An 18,698-nucleotide genomic window follows, 5' to 3' on the forward strand; every position below is an offset into this window, starting at 1 on the left:
CATTATTTTTTTTCACTATTACCCCCAAATTTTTGATTGGAGTAATCTCAAAAATTATGTGACGAAAACGTGACCACAAAACACGAAAACCTCAGCCATGGTGACAAAATTATTTAATTTATTAATTTTCCGTGAGAATCGAATCATGTTGAACGCGCTCGTCATAATATTATGGCATAGAAATTCAAATGTTTGAAAAGTTACACAATTCATAGTTCACACTTTTGAAAATTATTGTTTCGAATCCCGGCAGTATTTTCAACAATAGTATCTCTTTGGTTATTGGCAAGTAGGTACTTTGATCTGCGTACGTAAGTACTTTTTTTAATAAAAGATTTTTTTTTTAAATCATGACCTATCGACCATAGAAAAAAGAAATGTATTATCTTTTCATGGCTACATGAGAATATACTAACTAAAAAAAAACATTTAAAAATCCACCTAGGCAACCTTGATACGCAACTTACAAATCGATATTTTACAACCATTACTACCTATTGTTTTATAACCATTACTAAAATATATTCACTCATTATAATTTATGTATTGTACCTACACAAATATTTTAAATACTTACGTCTTACTCGTTGCGGTTTTCTAGCGTGTGGGTGCAATTCGTCCCTGGAACCGTAGTGAACCCATTTAGTTTTCGTCACTGGCACATCACTGGCGTCGGATTGGGAGCCGTATTCCTGGAAAGTAAATTGACAAAATTATAAAAACTGAGTATTATCATTTAACTGAGGCCCTGATACAGACAATTTGCCGCCAAAATTACCCGCCGAAAGCTGGTAGTTCAAACGACATGTTGTAGATAATTGTCATTGCGACAGTTTTTTTTCGTTTGCGAAAACCAGAACCAAAGTAATTACTTCAATTAGCAGGGTCGGAACGATTTATTTTGCCCTTTCGAAAATGAGACAAACATATTAAGATGTTCGAAAAAAATTATGTGAATGAATGTTTTTTTTCAGTGTTTATGTCTTTCATCTGGGTGTTACAGATGGACGGAGTCACAACCAAAATTAGTATTTTTAATTATTTTATTTTTCTTAACTTTGTCTGATTCCATCTGCGTACATACATTTTTTAAAACATCGCAAATAATAAATAGATAGAAATTTTTACATTTGGTGTACCAAAACCATAGACATATGAATATTAGTAGACCTGCCCTAAGTGATTAAAAGCGTATTATCCCCACACCCCATACCGGTTCCATTGGAGCCGGCTGTGCTCGCGTATGGCCTTAAGTGAAATTTGAAAACGTGACGTCATCATTCTTGTGCGAACTATGGTCGAGGCATCATCGGTTCATTTTACGAAATAACACGGCAAAATGTTGACTTGTACTATGAAACTTGTAAAAATAGATTTGAAAAAGAGAATAAACCCAATTGTCGTATTACATTCCATATATAAGCATTATTTTACTTTATTTTAAGCATATTCACATCGTATAATATAGATCAGTTTTAGAAACATATACTATCACATCGAGAAACGTCTGGACGCGAAACACAAAGCTGGTTGGTTGCTGGGAAGTAAATTATGAACATTTATAAAAGTGTCTTAACTAAATACTTAAACGAAATATTCGACTCTGAAAATAGAACCGAATTTTTTTGCCGAATTTGGACTTCGCAAATTTGTTCATAACGTGGCGAGTAATTTGCGCTCCCATGTAAAAATGTCTATTCATTCAAAAGCAGATTTTACTTTTAAGAAGTAAATGGTGATATTATAATGCGAGATGCCTATTTACTGTCAGATTGATTTATTGACGAATCACAGTCAGCCTTACTCCCTTCGTTCTTCAACAGTTGATTTTACCCCTCGCCATTATCTTCTCGTCTATTAATTCCTATGTCTGTGACCAAAACTGAAAAATGCTCCATATAATATAACTCGCAGCGCGTTCACAAAAATAAGAATAACAAGTGTCAACGTCGCATGATAGGTAGGTAATACCAATAATTGGTAATACAGACATTTCCTGGTATTTACTATGCAAAATGCGTCGTTTATTCAAATTAACCTCTTTAAATTATGTAAATATGTACTAAATCATAATGATTGTATTATGGTTAACGGTGCAGTTAGGAAAACATTAGAAAGGTACCACTGTCCTAACGATCATATTATGCGTTAACCCGAGTGGAACTAAACTCACCAAACACATTTAAATTTCACGATTGTCAATATGTCGTTACGATGCATTTATGGGAGAGGACTCATTAAAACCCCATTTGTTTGAATGTAATTTCCGTGGGCATAAATTTAACGAATGTGGGAACCTCTCCTTTATGGCCGCAACAATTGGTACTGGGAGTCGCAGTCACGACACAATATTATTTGATATGGCGTATAATTCCAGTTGTTCCTTGTTTTGCTGTGTAGGTTAGTTAAAATTAGTTCATCAATGTGCGTTGTCCAAGTTTTTACTTAAATACTAATGTTTATAGTTATTCACACCTTGAAGTAAATTTAAAAAAGCCTTATTTTATCCATCATTTTCTGGTGCAAGTACCTATTAGTATTTAATTAAAAATAATCAACACGTAGTTTTAAACAACTTTAATTGTTTAAAAATTGTGGGTTTACTTAAAACCGAAGATATAGAACTCCTTAATGGTAATGGTATACGCATCAAGCGTTTTTTGGCTCCGGGCATGGCGTATGAGCGATATGGTGATCATAATATCTCTCGCCAAACAATCCCATGCAGACCTGTCACACCAGACAGATGATGTGTTATAAGTGTGGGCATGGCGATGTTGATATGCCGTTATTTGCCAGGCGATATTTGAAAATCATATCAATTAGGGAGCTGCGGTGATATGCGGCTGTCAGTTGTCAAAGTGACAGATCCCGTACAAAGAAATGATATTCGGCGGCAGCTCTCCAATTGATCTGACCCCTCGCCTGCAGTAGGGATAGCTTCATGTGACAATACAACATATAATATGTATAGGCCACGCCCAAAAACGCTAGATGCATATAGCGTGGTTGACACAGGCATAAAACTACAAATATAGACTGAGCCCGTCGTCCCACTGGTAGGTAAGCAGTCGACATAAACCAAATGATGTAGGTAAGTGTAATGCTTTCACCGTTACCTTACTTATCGAACTTAATTTTCTGTGCAATCTTGCAGCATTCGGTTAATATCGATTGCTTACCGACCCGTGGGATGACGGGCTTAAATATTTAAAAGTGAGTTGGAAGGAATGAGGAGGAGGAGGGCGCGATTTAAAATGGTGACAAATTTAACAGAGAGTCATTTAAAAATATTTTTGACATTGAAATATTTCAACTCTTCTTTACAATATTTTTAACCTCTAAAATTTCAAGTTTATCTAAATAGATACTATTAATATTACAGTGTAAGAATTCTATTTCATTATTATAATAAGAATTATGGTTTGTCTTTAATAAGATTCCTCGAAATTTTACCTATAGGTACATATATATTAAAAAAACATTCTTTACAATTTACTTGAAGAAGTGGTGAGCATTGCTTACAAAATATGTCGGTTTTTTAAACAATACCTAAAGGTAGTTAAAACTAAAGACAGGTGGGTTCAAATAATTTTAGAATTGAAATAAAATTTAAAAGTTAATTTTTAAGTTCTTTGAAAGTTCTATTCAAGTTCTGTTTTGCATCATTATGGGCCAGTTGATTCACAGAACTGAAATAATAACAGAACTTGATTTCTACCTTTGAAAGAAATTCATTCTATTGTAATATAAGGGAGCAATTTTGTTTGCATAATACGATGTTTTTTGTCTTCATTTCTACCGTATCCAAAAATTATTGTATTTAAACGCAAATATTATAAATTTATATATATTCCATAATTTAACGAATAATTGTACCAGCGTAAAGATGGCCATACTGGTGGTACTAATAATTACTATATTATCTGTAAATTATGTAACATATTTTTTTGGTATAAACATAATTTTTTTTAAATATGCTAATAGTAACAGTAAAAAATATAATACATGGAAAAACTTTAGGATTGTCAGCATCAAAAATACATATAAACATCAATTCTTACTTATTCCTCAGATCTTGTAGTTGGCCATTTTATAGCCGAGCATTTCGTATGTACAGTGATATATCTTAGGTTACTGTGGTTTATACGAATGTTCAGAATGAGAATGGCCGGCGACCGTTGCATATCGTCTGCGGTAAATCGTGATTTCTTGTGACAGCATCTCCGAATTCCGAAGGGCTTTGGCCGCGGCGGCGTAGGTACTAGGTACTCAAGACTCGGGACAACACACATTACCTTCATACCAACTCACATACTTGGTAAGTGGCCAGGGCCGCCGCTAAAGCGCAATCGCCCATGTCGAGGTGTTTCCAACTCTTGTTGATTTGACGATCATCAAATGTGACGTGAGTTTGAAACAAGTAAACCTAATTTTGAAATATGTCATACTTCTTCTTATGGTGGCCTCTCCTATCGGAGGTTGGCTATGATCAGAACAATCTTCACCTTGCAGGCTCAGCGCTACCACTAAAATGAAGCTTTTACACTAGTTTTCAGGACCTTTGCCACCACACGATGGTAAATACTAGGATTCGTAAGTGTTTTTTTTTACAAAAACGCCGGTATATGAATTTTCAAATTATTATTTTTATTATTACGTACTGGACTGTAGGTTTCAAACCCTGAAGTGAAATATTATTTAAGTAGGTTAGCCCACTAAAAAAATGTACATGTTTTTGTTCATGGATTTAAGTATATCACAAACATTCAGTATCTGGCAATGGAGTGTTCATGCAGACCAGTATATTCCATGTAAAAGAACTCTTCTGGACAATATCTGACAATGGAGTATTCATGCAGACCAGTATTATCCATCTGAATGAACTCTTCTGGGCAATATCTGGCAACGGAGTATTCATGCAGACCAGTATTATCCATCTGAAAGAACTCTTTTGGGCAATATCTGGCAACGAAGTATTCACGCAGACCAGTATTTTCCATCTGAAAGAACTCTTCTGGGAAATATTTGGTAACGGAGTATTAATGCAGACCAGTATATTCCATGTGAAAGAACTCTTCTGGACAACATCTGGCAACGGAGTATTCATGCAGACCAGTTTATCCATCTGAAAGAACTCTTCTGGGCAATATTTGGTAACGGAGTATTCACGCAGACCAGTATTTTCCATGTGAAAGAACTCTTCTGGGCAATATTTGGTAACGGAGTATTCACGCAGACCAGTATTTTCCATGTGAAAGAACTCTTCTGGACAACACCTGGCAACGGAGTATTCATGCAGACCAGTTTATCCATCTGAAAGAACTCTTCTGGGCAATATTTGGTAACGGAGTATTCACGCAGACCAGTATTTTCCATGTGAAAGAACTCTTCTGGATATATTAAGATATTCTTAGAAATATTATGAAACAAACCCTCATTATGAATATGGTTCAATTTAAACAAAATTTCTTAAAATGATGTAAGCGTGTCATTCTTAATCATGTTCATTACACCCATTACACCCGTCTCAGATTATTTCATTCATACACTGTCCAACCACACGTACATCTCAGGCATCTCCCTTCAAATATGATTTAAAACAATATGATATTTTGGGAAAGACTTCACATTCAGATGTGTCCATATTTGTAGATTAAATTTTTTTAGAAGTGAATGGTGGATCCGTCATGAAAACCCAATCACGTCACGTCATGAAAATCAAGCAACGGCCGGCTTCTGTGAGAGGAAAATATTAAGAGGAAGCTACAAGCCAAAAATGTGTATATTCTTGGTATACCTTATATTGTAAGTAATAAGCATTAAAATCGCTTGACAAACGGAGTCTAGAAAAGTTCGATTTCAAGCACAAAACTGGTTTTAATCAAGCGAAACTGTCACAGATAATCTTAACTATAATACTGTATTTTTTTTAAGTTGTTTCCTTTACGCATTCAAAAAAAAAAAAATTTAGTACTTTACATTTATATTTTTACTGAGAATTTTTATTTTATTTGTATTCTACTCAAGCGAAACGATAGAAAAACCTTCAATTTATCTAAAGCATATTTTTTGGTATTCATAATTATAATATAATTCAGATTATGATTAATTCATAATGTAATTCAGATTAATCAAAATAGTGATTTAGCATTAAGCTTCGCCTTAAAGGGGCCGTCCCTTAGTTTGGCCGCCCGAGTGCGCCGAATACCTTGCATGTACACTGCAGCGCCCCTGCAGGTAAACTCTCGATTATTTTAGTTTCAGCAGACTTACTGTGCGGTCGGTGCATGCGATAGATTACCTTCATCACTAAAGTATGCATATCTGTTTAGAGATTCGTTATAGGCTTCTCTCTACTCGAAAATTAATTAATAAGTTCCACACTGCAGGTGGCATATTATATTTTATACATAGTTCATCGCCGCAGTTGATTGCATTGGTGTCGTTAGATGAATTCTGATTATAACTCGTGGTTTTAAATAGCATGGTTTAATTATGCATCAGTTTTATCGCCTCGTAGGCAATATTGAAAACATCTTTAGAGAGATCGTTAGAGACGCTACTTCGATTTTATTCGGAAAATACACGCGTTGATTTATAATTAAGTTGGGTTTGAGAATGAACGAAGTAAATAATTGCTAACTAGGTTATCATAGATCTTTGAAATAAGTCGATGATATCAAATTCATAAAAGAAAGCACATACGACATCACATAAAAAAGAGGAAAGCTTTTACGATATATCGTACACAAAATGCTTTCGAGTGTATCTCTTGAGATAGGAAGAATCTTACAAAATAACATAAGAGAAATAATAAAATCATGAAATATGAAATAGAAGAAAAAAAAATACGATACGATATAAGATCTTACAATTTTGCATTCAACTTTGAAAAGCTGTTATAATTAGACAAACAAGACCTGTGTGACATATTGAAGCTCGTAATGGCATCCTTGGCCTTAAGTCAGAAAAGCTCACATGCTTTGTCATTAAAGACAGAAAAGCTCTAACGATTTGACATCCAAGACACAAAAGCTCTTCCAATATGACACATAAGATAAACAAGCTCACTATACACGACTAACAAATTACTAAAGCTAGTACAATAATATGAGATCTAAGACGTGGAAAAGCTCATACGATATGACAGAGGAGAAATGACTACATAGCTCAGTCGAAATCTATGGCACACAAGAAAAGCTCGTACGATATGCCATGTAATATATTAAAACTCAAACTGCATGACAACTTACAAACAGATATTTAATATTTATTTATTTATTAATTTTCGGGAAATATTCAGTTTACATTTATTTCAGATTGTACATAAGTATTATACAGCCAAAATAAAAGCAATTGAGGATTTCCTCCTTGTGACTTTACCTTCACCGAGACAGCATAATAAGGAATAAGTAAATTAAATTTCTTAGAAAGGAATATGAATTCAAAAATTTATGCAAAACAAAAGATTATATAAAACGAAAAATTACAAAACAAAACATGTGTCAATACATTTATAGCCATGGAGAGAGGTTGTAGATATAAATCAAATCATAATAGAAATATAAACAATAGAAACATAACATTATTCACAAACCATTAGAGAAATATTATTTTATAGACCTCTTGTATTTGGTAAGTTCGCAATTGAAAATATCCACCTTGGATAATACGCTATTGTAATTATTGCATAAAACTGTTAAAGGATGCGACATAAACAAGAGAAAAGTTAATTTGACTTGGCACTAGAGTCTAAGAAATGCTCATACGTTTCGAAGTAAAATACTGAAGAGGTCATTCGATTTTTGACATGTAAGACAAAAACTCATTTATTCGAAATAGAAAAACACATTCGAAAATCTAATAATATAATAATGATTAAATAATTTATATTTCGCCATTCTTGTGAAAATCAAGGGCGGTGTACAAATATGACTTGCTAACCTCTAATGAATTATTTTAAAAAAGGCATAAAAATTCTTGTTAGGTTGAATTACAAATTATCAAGAGTTATTAACATGTTTTCCATGTCGCGGAGTGTGAAAGTTTTTGACTTTTTGTACAGCCTGAATACATGAAATAATCATTAATGGCATGAAATAATCTACATTTTATTTTTACTGTGACTTTAGGTTAAGTTCTAGTCCCTAACGCCCCAACCAGCTAGCCCAGCAATGTATTTTGGGTGGGCATTTCAAGCATTTGTGGATATAATTGTCCATAATTATTCGATTCCTATGGCAGTTCATTCAAGTCTTTAGTTCATTCCGGCAGACCCCCCGAAAGCAAGCTCGCCGAACCTAGTATCTGGTTCCTTCCACCTTCCGATAGCAGATGACGCTGCTGAACTTGTCGTAAATTGGTATTTTCAGGAATACACAGTTACGATAAGTAAGCCGGTGCCATTCCGTTGTGACTCAAAAACCATCCAGCAGGGCTTGAACAGGATTCTTTCAAGGCATTTGAAATGTGGTACTATACGTATTTATGATATATAAAACGATGAAGTACAAAACATCCCTTTTTCGCCATTATTTGAATGAAAGTAATTAGGTATTCATTGACGACCACCGTTTTATGAATTGTTATAATAGTGGGTATCTACCAGATACCTATACGCTTACATATGCATTCTATTAAAGTAATATCAGCGCAAGTATGTGTGTACTTAATTTAAAACTAAGACAAGATTTGCGTTCCAAGAAGCGTTATTCGGTATGCCAGTACTGCAATGTCTACTCTTCCTACGTCTTCCGAGAACCATCTCGTAATTCGCATGTCGAAAAGAAATAGTAAAAGATAAGTAGAGGTGCAGGGTTTTTCAATAAGAGGTGTTATTTTGAATAGCCCGCTATTTCGGTAGATGTTACTTTTAAAGCTGTCATTTTTTGACAATTGACAAGTAGAAACTACGCCATTAATACAAATTAATGAAATTATTAAAATTCACTTGAGTAAATCAAATGCAAATCATCTTGAGTGATGAGGCCCATTTCAACCTTGATGGTTTCGTCAACAAGCAAAATTGTAGCATCTGGGGCTCGGAAAACATGTGACTGTTTGGTGCGGTTTATGGTCCGGCGGAGTAATTGGACCTTACTTTTTCGAAAATGAGGCTGGAGCAACAGTTACGGTGAGTGGATTGCGCTATTGAGAAATGATTAATGATTTTTTATGGCCGGAATTGGATGATATTGATCTGGACAGCGTTTACTTTCAACAAGACGGCGCTACGTGCCACACAAGCAACGAAACCATTGATCTTTTACGATTGAATATCAAAATAACACCTCTTATTGGAAAACCCTGTAGTAGATATTGTTTGAATTAAGGATATAAGCCGAGATATAAGAGGAAAAATGGTAATATTATTGTGAATCTGTTTTTGCCATTTACTTTTACGTGCCTTTGTACCTAATTAGCGTTAACGAGTTTGCTATGAGACATAATGAATCGTTATCTTCGTGTCCTGGTACCTACTCGAATACATAATATTGTGCATTCCAGTCCTAAAACTGTCGAAATCGATGACGCAATTTTTCGAAACATTTACCTGTTAAGTTTAGGGATACGAGTCAGTGTTCCCTCATTCTTCCTCAGACCATGCAACAGTTATTCTTAGAAGCGAATTCGTATGCAGAGATAAATTATATAATGTTAGGTTACCTGCATATAAACCACTGGTTCCCAAGTAAACTATACCTGATACATTTAAAAAAAGAAATTACGTAATGTAGGCGTAGGTACATTCTACGAAAATAGATTAATCAGCAAAAAATTTAGCTTTTCTAAAGCCGACTTCATGTCATTCTCAACGTGCACTCTGTTTCTTTTTTTTGGTTGGGTAGGTACCTATCTAGTATCTACCTAATTTAACCACTATCGCAGAGATAAATACAAAAATACGGAGGTACCTATATATTCTGTAGAAGCAAATGGAAGTGAAATTTGAATTGCAAGCATCTTGACAAATTATTATGACAGCCACGCAATAAATCAATCTATAACTCGGTAGAATTATATGCTTATAAGTGAATAGTGTTATTGCTCCCGTCGAAGACCGATATGAACTGACGAAAGAAGACTAGTATGGTAAACAAAATGTTGTATACAGGGTGTCCGGGGGTCATGATGGTAGAAGTAAAAAATAAAAATAACTTTTTTCGAAATTCCAATTTCCATTTGTTTTTTTAACCTAAAAACTACCTTAAAACATTGGAATTTTTAAAAATGTATTTTTCTGTTTTTCTTCTAAAATCATGTAGAATCACCCCCGAAGTTAGCGCACTTTACCCACGGACACCATGTATATGTTTTGATAGCCAGGCAGACCTAACGGCAGTTAAAAGTACACGATGTGACTCATGAACATAATATAAGTGTTGAAGTGGGGGTGGAGGTGTGACTAGGGATGAATGAAGAGTGGGGGAGGAGATGGAACGGATGGTGAAAGGGAACATCTCTGAGATGGGATTGTAATATAATATATTTGTTCAAAATTCAATTCAATTCAAAATTCAAACAAAGCAACATTGCTTCATTTATTTGTAATGGATAATCACAAAGTTATAACTACATTCAAAGATCATCCAGAAAAAAAAAAATTGTTGGGAAACCGTATTCATACAAGAAGAGCCCGCGGATTATCCGTACCTACCTAACACAATTTAAAATTTTGAAACTGAGGTTTGTTATATGAAGTGGTATATTCTGACGCCGGCCTCAAATTAAATTATGTATTAGCAAATAATATATAAGTATGACCATAATGACCACTCGTAAGAATTTAGTTAGCAAATAGAATTAAACAAGAATCTAGTAAGAAAGTCGGTATTACTAGTTTCTTGTAAGAGGTCAATATGGCCCTGCCTAGGTCATACCAACTGCCAACAATGTAGCAATTCCAGCCATGCAAACCAGCAGCTGTTAAAATCTATCAAAAATAATTGTAATTAATATTTAGTGAAACAATATATTATAATATTTATTGTATGATTTGTAAAGCTGAATGTTTTTATAAAATATTTGCCACGGGATATGCCTTTCTTGACAAATTGACCATAAGAAATTTAGGTAGGGACCTTTCGAATGAGCACGTTTTTTATATCTAGATAGTTACAAAAACGCAGACCATTTCAAATATAGAACAGAATATTAAAATAATTTTCTTGTAAAAAAAAATATATAGCTAGGTAGGTACTTGTCTGCATTGAAAAATGACACATAAATTCAAAGCAAATTTGAGTTCACTCAACCAGAGTAACGCAGGACTCACAGGTAGCAAGAATTAGTATTTTTTTATGTTTGATGATTACTATTTGTGATTACCTATTTAACTTGTCGGATTAGCGTTCGTTTTCTGTTTGGCTTCATAAACAAATAATAATTTTATAAGCAATAATTATTAGTCTGAAACACAAATACAAATTGAAAAAATCACCCGAGAAAAAAATAAATGCTGCCGACGGGAATTGAACCCACACCCTTCTGATTGACGGTCAAGTGCACTAAGCCACTGTGCTACGTGTTTATATAATTTTATATTTTTATAGTATTATTTACAAATTATTATTTGTAATAATAATAATAATTTGCTATGCATAAAAACCTTGTCTTGTAAAAATAATAATAACACATGTCTTCTATTCGATTTACTTGGGTGATTAACTTGTCTACAATCATTGAGGCAACAAAAATATGTATAAATTATTTTACACTTCGCACCGTCGGATTATTAAAATTAATATGTTTATTCAATAAAATGTTGGCACCAAACTATCTATCTTTACATCTCTGTATAAAACCAGGCAATCAACATCTCGTCCGCTGAATTATTCAGCGAATAGGTAGTGAGTTCATAAAACGCATTAAATAATGGCAATAATATTACAATACAAGATATAACATACTTAATATTATTGGTGATGCAAATATTATGATTCTAGCAACTTAGTCATAATAGTTACTTGAATAAGTAAGATTCAAAACAAGTCTATCTCTGGAATCCATGAGATAGGACTGTTTCATTGTTATTCTATTGTTATAGTTGGTGGGTGAATTTGACACTGAGTTTCTTCAGGGAGATTACGCCAAGCCCTCTTGAACATGGCACTAGAACCTACAAATAGGTACTTTAACAAAAGCCAATATCGTGATACAACGCCATTTATATCAATAATGAAAATAAAATAACCTAAAGTAAGTAGGATGTATTCATATTATAAGCTAGGTGGAACTCAATATTTAATAGTCCCAGTGAGATATATTACCTCACAATCGAAATAAACGTTTACAAGCACTGACCAAACAAACAGTTATGGCGGCTGGCCGGAAAGTCCATCGAGATGACAAGGCGAAGCTTATAATGCTAAATCACTATTTTGATTAATCTTTATAACGAATTGGTGTAAATTATGAATACCAAAAAAATATGCTTTAGATAAATTGAAGGCTTTCCTATCGTTTCATTTGTTATCGTTGTAAAGGAAACAAATTTAAAAAAATACAGTACTGTAGCTAAGATTATCTGTGACAGTTTCACTTGATTAACTTTTTTGCTTTCTTATAAAATTATTTACAAAATAAATAAAAACCAGTTTTGTGCTTGAAATCGAACTTTCTAGACTCCGTTTGTTAAGCGATTTTAATGCCTATTACCTACAATATAAGGTTTACCAAGAATATACACATTTTTGGTTGTAGCTTCCTCTTAAACTATGTAATCGAACAATATAACGCCAATCGTGCTAATGCTGGGTTTTATACAGGGTGTTCGGGGGTAAAGTGCACTAACTTCGAGAGGTGATTCATACATTGATACGTGATGGTAGAAGTAAAAAATATAAATAACTTTCCCATCCAGAAATATTTTTCCACAGAAGAATATTTATTTTCCATTACAAACAATTCAACTTTTTAACCTAAAAACGACCTTAAAACATTGGAATTTCTTTTTTTCTTCTAAAATCGTGTAGAATCGCCCCTCCCCCAGAGTTAGCGCACTTTACCCCCGGCCATTCGGTATAATACGCAGTTGAATACTGGCTTCTAAAATATTTTGGCACATACCTTGCATTTGATTCCAAAAAATATAAATTCTTTCCTTGACACAATGACAAATGCAACACACATTTCATATACAACTGACAAGCTTCAATGACTTGTGGTGCCATTTATGTATTATTATACGAAACTATGAGGTCTTGCCCGTAGGTCTTACGTAGTTAAATCACCCCTCTTTAAATCACATATTAATATGTGATTTAAAGAAATTTTTAGGCAAATATTTGTTTTTGTTTTAAATCTACAGGAGAATGAAATATTATCGAAATAATTATGAAATGTACTTATAGGACTGAATATTTTATTATTAGAATATTGTCCTTTTTAGTAACTGTACCTATAACTGTCTAGAAATTAGAAAGGGACACTGGTTTCCATAATAACAACTTAAATCCACTTAAGTTCGAAAGAATTTAATCTGAAATAAAATGAATAATATTGATTTGTGTTTTTCCTAACTAACTATTTCAACTGTACGCATTTTCTATTTGAATCAAATTGCATTTTACACTAATGGTATGAAAATTTAATATAAGAACCGTTGCATCACTAGCACTTATCATAAATTATAACATTTTCTTATTGTGATAATATGAATGAACGCATCTTGTCAAGTAGCAATAATGAGATTATTATGAATTCCCAGAATGGATCCGTCGCGCGTCGTCTATCAATACAGGAGACATTCACTGAATTGAATAGCGCAATAAAAACGTTATAAAGTTTATTGAAAACGGATAACCTTTAATAAGAATGCTGAAATCTTTTGTGTCGATTGGAATTTGGATACACTTTTTCAGCAATAAAAATAGTAGGCATCTTTGGTTATTGTTTTTTTTACGAGTTTGTACTTTTTATGTGAATAATTAGTGGCCTAAAATATCCATGAAAATATCTCCCGAGTAATAATAAATGACGCCGAAGGGAATTGAACCTGCACCTTCTGATTTTCGGTTAGGTGCTCTGGACGTCGGCTTATTTCCAACACGCCAAATAATTCAATACATACTAGTACTTCAATCAACAATTACTGCTTATTATATTTTTTTCACCTGTAAACAACCAACTTTATGTTTGTCGGAAAGGCTTTGTTATTAATTTCCCACTGATTGGACATCAGAAAGTGCGGGTTCAATTCAAGGTGAGATATTTTCAATTTGTTTGGATATTTCAGGCGACTAATTATTGCTTATAATAATTTGGTATCCTTTGTGCTATAATTAGAAACCTTGTCTTCTAAACATTAGTTTATGATTAAAAAAAATAACGAAGAATATTTATAGTTTTTTTATCTCTCTATTCAACAACCTCCTTTCTGAAATCTGTGAAGATTTTTGAAACATGCAAATGTTTATGCTATCGTCAATATGTATGGAAAATTTTGGATTTGCAAACAAATGAGACCTTCCATAAAGTCGTTATAAATTTTCACATCGTTCAATCAAAATTCAGAGTCCTAAATGTTTCCAATTGTCTGGAGCCTGTTAGACTACGGCATCCCCGATCCTCAATATGTTGTGAGGCTGAAGGTATTGGGGGGTGGAAGAAGATGGGGGAAAGGAAGATGGAGGACTACCTGGTTATTCAGATCTAGCCTCCAAAAACGCCTAAAGCCATTTCAAGAAACTTTTCAATTCTGAATGGTTGTCAGGTTACCAGGGCGATACCAAGAGTATCTTCCACTCTGGAATGTGCCGCAGATATACCATACATAATTTTTGTGAAATAACATAAATAAAATAAAATTGCACAGGCTGGGACTTGAACCCGCGACTTTTGGATTGCTAGTCGATAGCCTTATATCTCGACCAAGGAGGCCGTGTATTAAAATATTTATATACTGCCTTACTAATAAACTTGTTTTATGCTTTACATTAATTGCAGTTACTATTAAGGCCTGAATTTAGAAATCGAGAACGATCTTTTAAAATATGTATATTTTCTTTCGCTTAATTCATTCCTTTATTAATTCCATTCCGGTCATTTTAAAATTGATAAAAACACTTTGGCAAAGGAATCTATAGATCTAAGATAAGATACTAAAGAAATAAAAAAATAAATTGACAAAACTTTTGCTGTCGGAATTTCCACGGTGGACATCAACACAACCTAAAGCTGGACCCACACGGCAGAGCCAGCGAGCCATATACGAAATAAGCCAAATTACTCGCGCCGAGCCAAAACTCTTCGGGTGTGGGGAACTCAGTTGGCTTGATGTGGCTCGGCAGTTATATTTGGGGAGCCCGAAATCCACCGAGCCGAGTCAAAAAACCGTAGCACGGCTCGGCCGTATGCGGCAAATTTCCGAGCCAATAGCTTGCCGATTCTGTCGTGTGTGTGCAATCCCCAAGCCAAAATAGTTCAAAATTCAGTACTTTGTTTTGGACGGTATAGAAAATATATACTTATTTTATGTACTTATGTTATTTCTTACTACTTAATTTTAAATAAACCTTTGTAAAATATTTCATTTATTATTTTGTTATTAATTTTCAATAAAAAAAATATTCTTTTTACCCACATATACTACACATAAAACACTTTTTTTTGTCATAAAAATCAACCCCACTAGGACTAAGCCTGTATCGAGGTTAACAATTTACATTAGAGTGAAGCAAACATAAGGGTTATCACAAACATAAAGTAATTCTACATACAAACACAAAATATTTCAAAATTAAAGAAAAAATAAGTATTAGATGTGTTACCAGATGGGTAATTTGACAGTATATTGTAACAATATTTGAACCATAACTAATCATTAATCATTATTTATTTTTAATATTTATTTTAAATAAACCTATGATGAATATTTGTGAAAAAATAAGCTATTTTATGTACCCATATAAGATTTCAGTTCACAAGTTCGAGTTATTCACTCGATGATGACGGAATTAGTGATGCCATTCCTAAAATATTCCGGAAAAATTCCTTGAAATATTTGATAACCTACCGATTTTCATTTTTGCGGCATTGCATCATTGGATATAGTTAGGTCAAACTGGCTCGACTCCTCGGCTCGGTTACGTGACCAAATAGAAGTCCAAATGGCTCTGCCGTGTGTGACCAGGTTATTAGAGGTGACCTTTTCTAAGTTCTGAGATGAACACAGGTTGTGTTTTGTTAAATGCCATTGAAGATTCTTGTTTGGGTGCATGGAAAACATATTCTTCTTCTTTCGTATGGCGTGGGAGGGGGTCAGGGGGGTTATGTAGGGGGGAATATTACAGGTTCAAAAATAAAATGAATAAAATTATTGGATGCTCAGTATAGTTACATAAAGTTTAGTTTTAAATTTTTATTGTTAATTAATGTTGTCTTTCCCGAAATGACTTTTTTTAACTCACTGTAAATAATATATTATAAATAGTATTGTTATTTTATTACAAGTTTTACGATCATTTTCCAAAGAACTTTATGTGCCAAATACACAAAAAAACATCAACCAAAATGGGTTCGTAAATAGTAGATTTTGAGCTTTAACGCTCCGTAGTAAGCGTTCAAAGATGGTTTGAATGAAAGATATGCAAATACGAATGTTAGAGGGAGCGCGCTAATTAAAAAAAAACGACAAACATTAAGCGGAAATGGTGTAAATATTTGATAAAACACGAACCATTTGAAATAGAGTAAAAATCTCTCGACAAATGCTTAAGTTACATTTAAAGACGCTCTGAATTTTTTCATACCTATAACATATTAAACAACAGTTATTTGGAGATTTTTTTCAATCGAAGAAATTACATATAATTACAAAACTGACACAAACAAATCTATCAATAACGATGCGAACTCAAAATAATAGAAACTGAGATAATTTCACTCGCGATATCGTGCACCCCCGATCGAACTGGAACCGATATAAATAAGACATGCTGTAAGTTTCCTAACAATATTATTTTACATTTACATGCACTTGCTGTCCCTCTTCCGCTAGTGACAATAAGTAAGCGTAAACAAGACAAATCAGACAGAAAAAAAACTGTGCAAATCCTTTGTTTCACATTATAAAATATAACGTCCGTTTGTTCAAAATGTTAAATCTCCGAAAGTCCTACACCGATTCCTTTGACATTATGAGATGATATTGTAGTTGTCACCTGTGACAGGTGAATACGTACTTTTTGTTAAAAACACAGCGCCATCTGTTGGACGTAAAAGCAACACGCGCTATTATTTGTCTATCTGCACAGATATGTAGACTGATCCACTGCAACGCGTGGCGTGGTACAGCTAGTTTACAAATAAATTGAATCTAATTTAATTAAAATTTTTAATTATTTCAGAAATAACATTACGCAATACGCATCATGGCCTTGCCTATTTCTGCATATCGTTCCCAATCCTCCTCTTCTCCTCCTTCAACGGAAGCAATCTTCCGAACAGGCCTTCCATTGATATGCTTGGTATAACTATAAGTGACCAGCTCAGGTACGGGGGCTCCATCGAAGCCAGAGTAAAGTTGGCCTCTCAGAAGCTGGGCGTACTGTACAGGGCCCGCAGATACTTTAATAATACACAACTACTGACCCTGTACAAATCGCAAGTGCGCCCTACTGTCGAATTTGGCAGCCATCTCTGGTCCGGAGCCCCTAAATACCTGAAAAAAACCCTTGACTCTGTGCAAAAACGGGCGGTCCGTTTGATAGATTCCCCAATCTTAACAAACGGACTGCAATCTTTAGAGCACAGGCGTCAGGTAGGTATGCTGTCCTTGTTCTATCGGTATTACAATCGAAGATGCTCTGAGGAACTAGCGTCATTGATCCCTTCGGCACCGGTGCGTAGTCGGGATACACGCCAAACGCGCGCCCAACATTTGTACACAGTTGACATTTGTCACATGAGAACGGGTCGCTTCTACGATTCGTTCTTAAGTTCAACAGCTCGGCTGTGGAACGAACTGCCGGCCTGTGTGTTTCCTCCCTCCTACAACATGGGACTCTTCAAGACCCATGTTCACTCCTTCCTCTCCACAAAAAGACCCTCCACACAGCATCCCCAAAGATGACATAGGCCCTGAGGGAAATTATTTTCTTCAGGGCCTCCTGTGTGGAGTTAATATAAAAAATAAAAAAATAAATCCACTTCCAATGTGAATATATGGCGAGCGATGTGCTGAAATAGACCAAGCCACAAGAATATAGCGTGGTCTGTCACTAACATACGAGTATATATTATGAAATTCATCATTGTTATATTATCGAACAGCTTTAGCGATTGCCGTAAATGTAAACACACTAATGTAAAATAATATGTTCATATCAATTTAATGACGCCAGAGCTCATCGTAAAACCTTTACTGCTTCATTGTCAGCTAAAATAACAGTTACAATTTCAATAGTAGGTACTAGGTAACTACATAGGTGCTAATTCTACAGGGTTTTCCAATAAGAGGTGTTATTTTGAATAGCCCGCTATTTCGGTAGATGTTACCTTTGAAGTTGTTATTTTTTGACATTTGACAAGTAGAAACTACGCCATTAATAAAAATGGAACGATACACGCTTCATCAACGCACTGAAATTATTAAAATTCACTTGAGTGAATCAAATGCAAATCATCTTGAGTGATGAGGCCCATTTCCACCTCGGTGGCTTCGTCAACAAGCAAAATTGTCGCATCTGGGGCTC

The 18,698-nt window shown here is 34.3% G+C and overlaps 1 protein-coding gene across 2 annotated transcripts in view; it reads right to left on the minus strand.

Moving 5' to 3' along the window:
- Positions 1 to 18,698, minus strand: part of LOC149421024 (uncharacterized) — a 44,923-nt gene that overhangs the window by 7,854 nt on the left and 18,371 nt on the right. For both annotated transcript variants that reach the window (XM_089635336.1, XM_089635337.1), the window contains exon 2: positions 578 to 692. In XM_089635336.1, the coding sequence (XP_089491462.1) occupies positions 578 to 692 (115 nt within the window). The remainder of the gene's footprint in view (positions 1 to 577; positions 693 to 18,698) is intronic.

Source organism: Hesperophylax consimilis, chromosome 9, assembly GCF_061612785.1.
Source record: "Hesperophylax consimilis isolate HC1 chromosome 9, BYU_Hcon_1.0, whole genome shotgun sequence".
Lineage (NCBI taxonomy): Eukaryota > Metazoa > Arthropoda > Insecta > Trichoptera > Limnephilidae > Hesperophylax > Hesperophylax consimilis.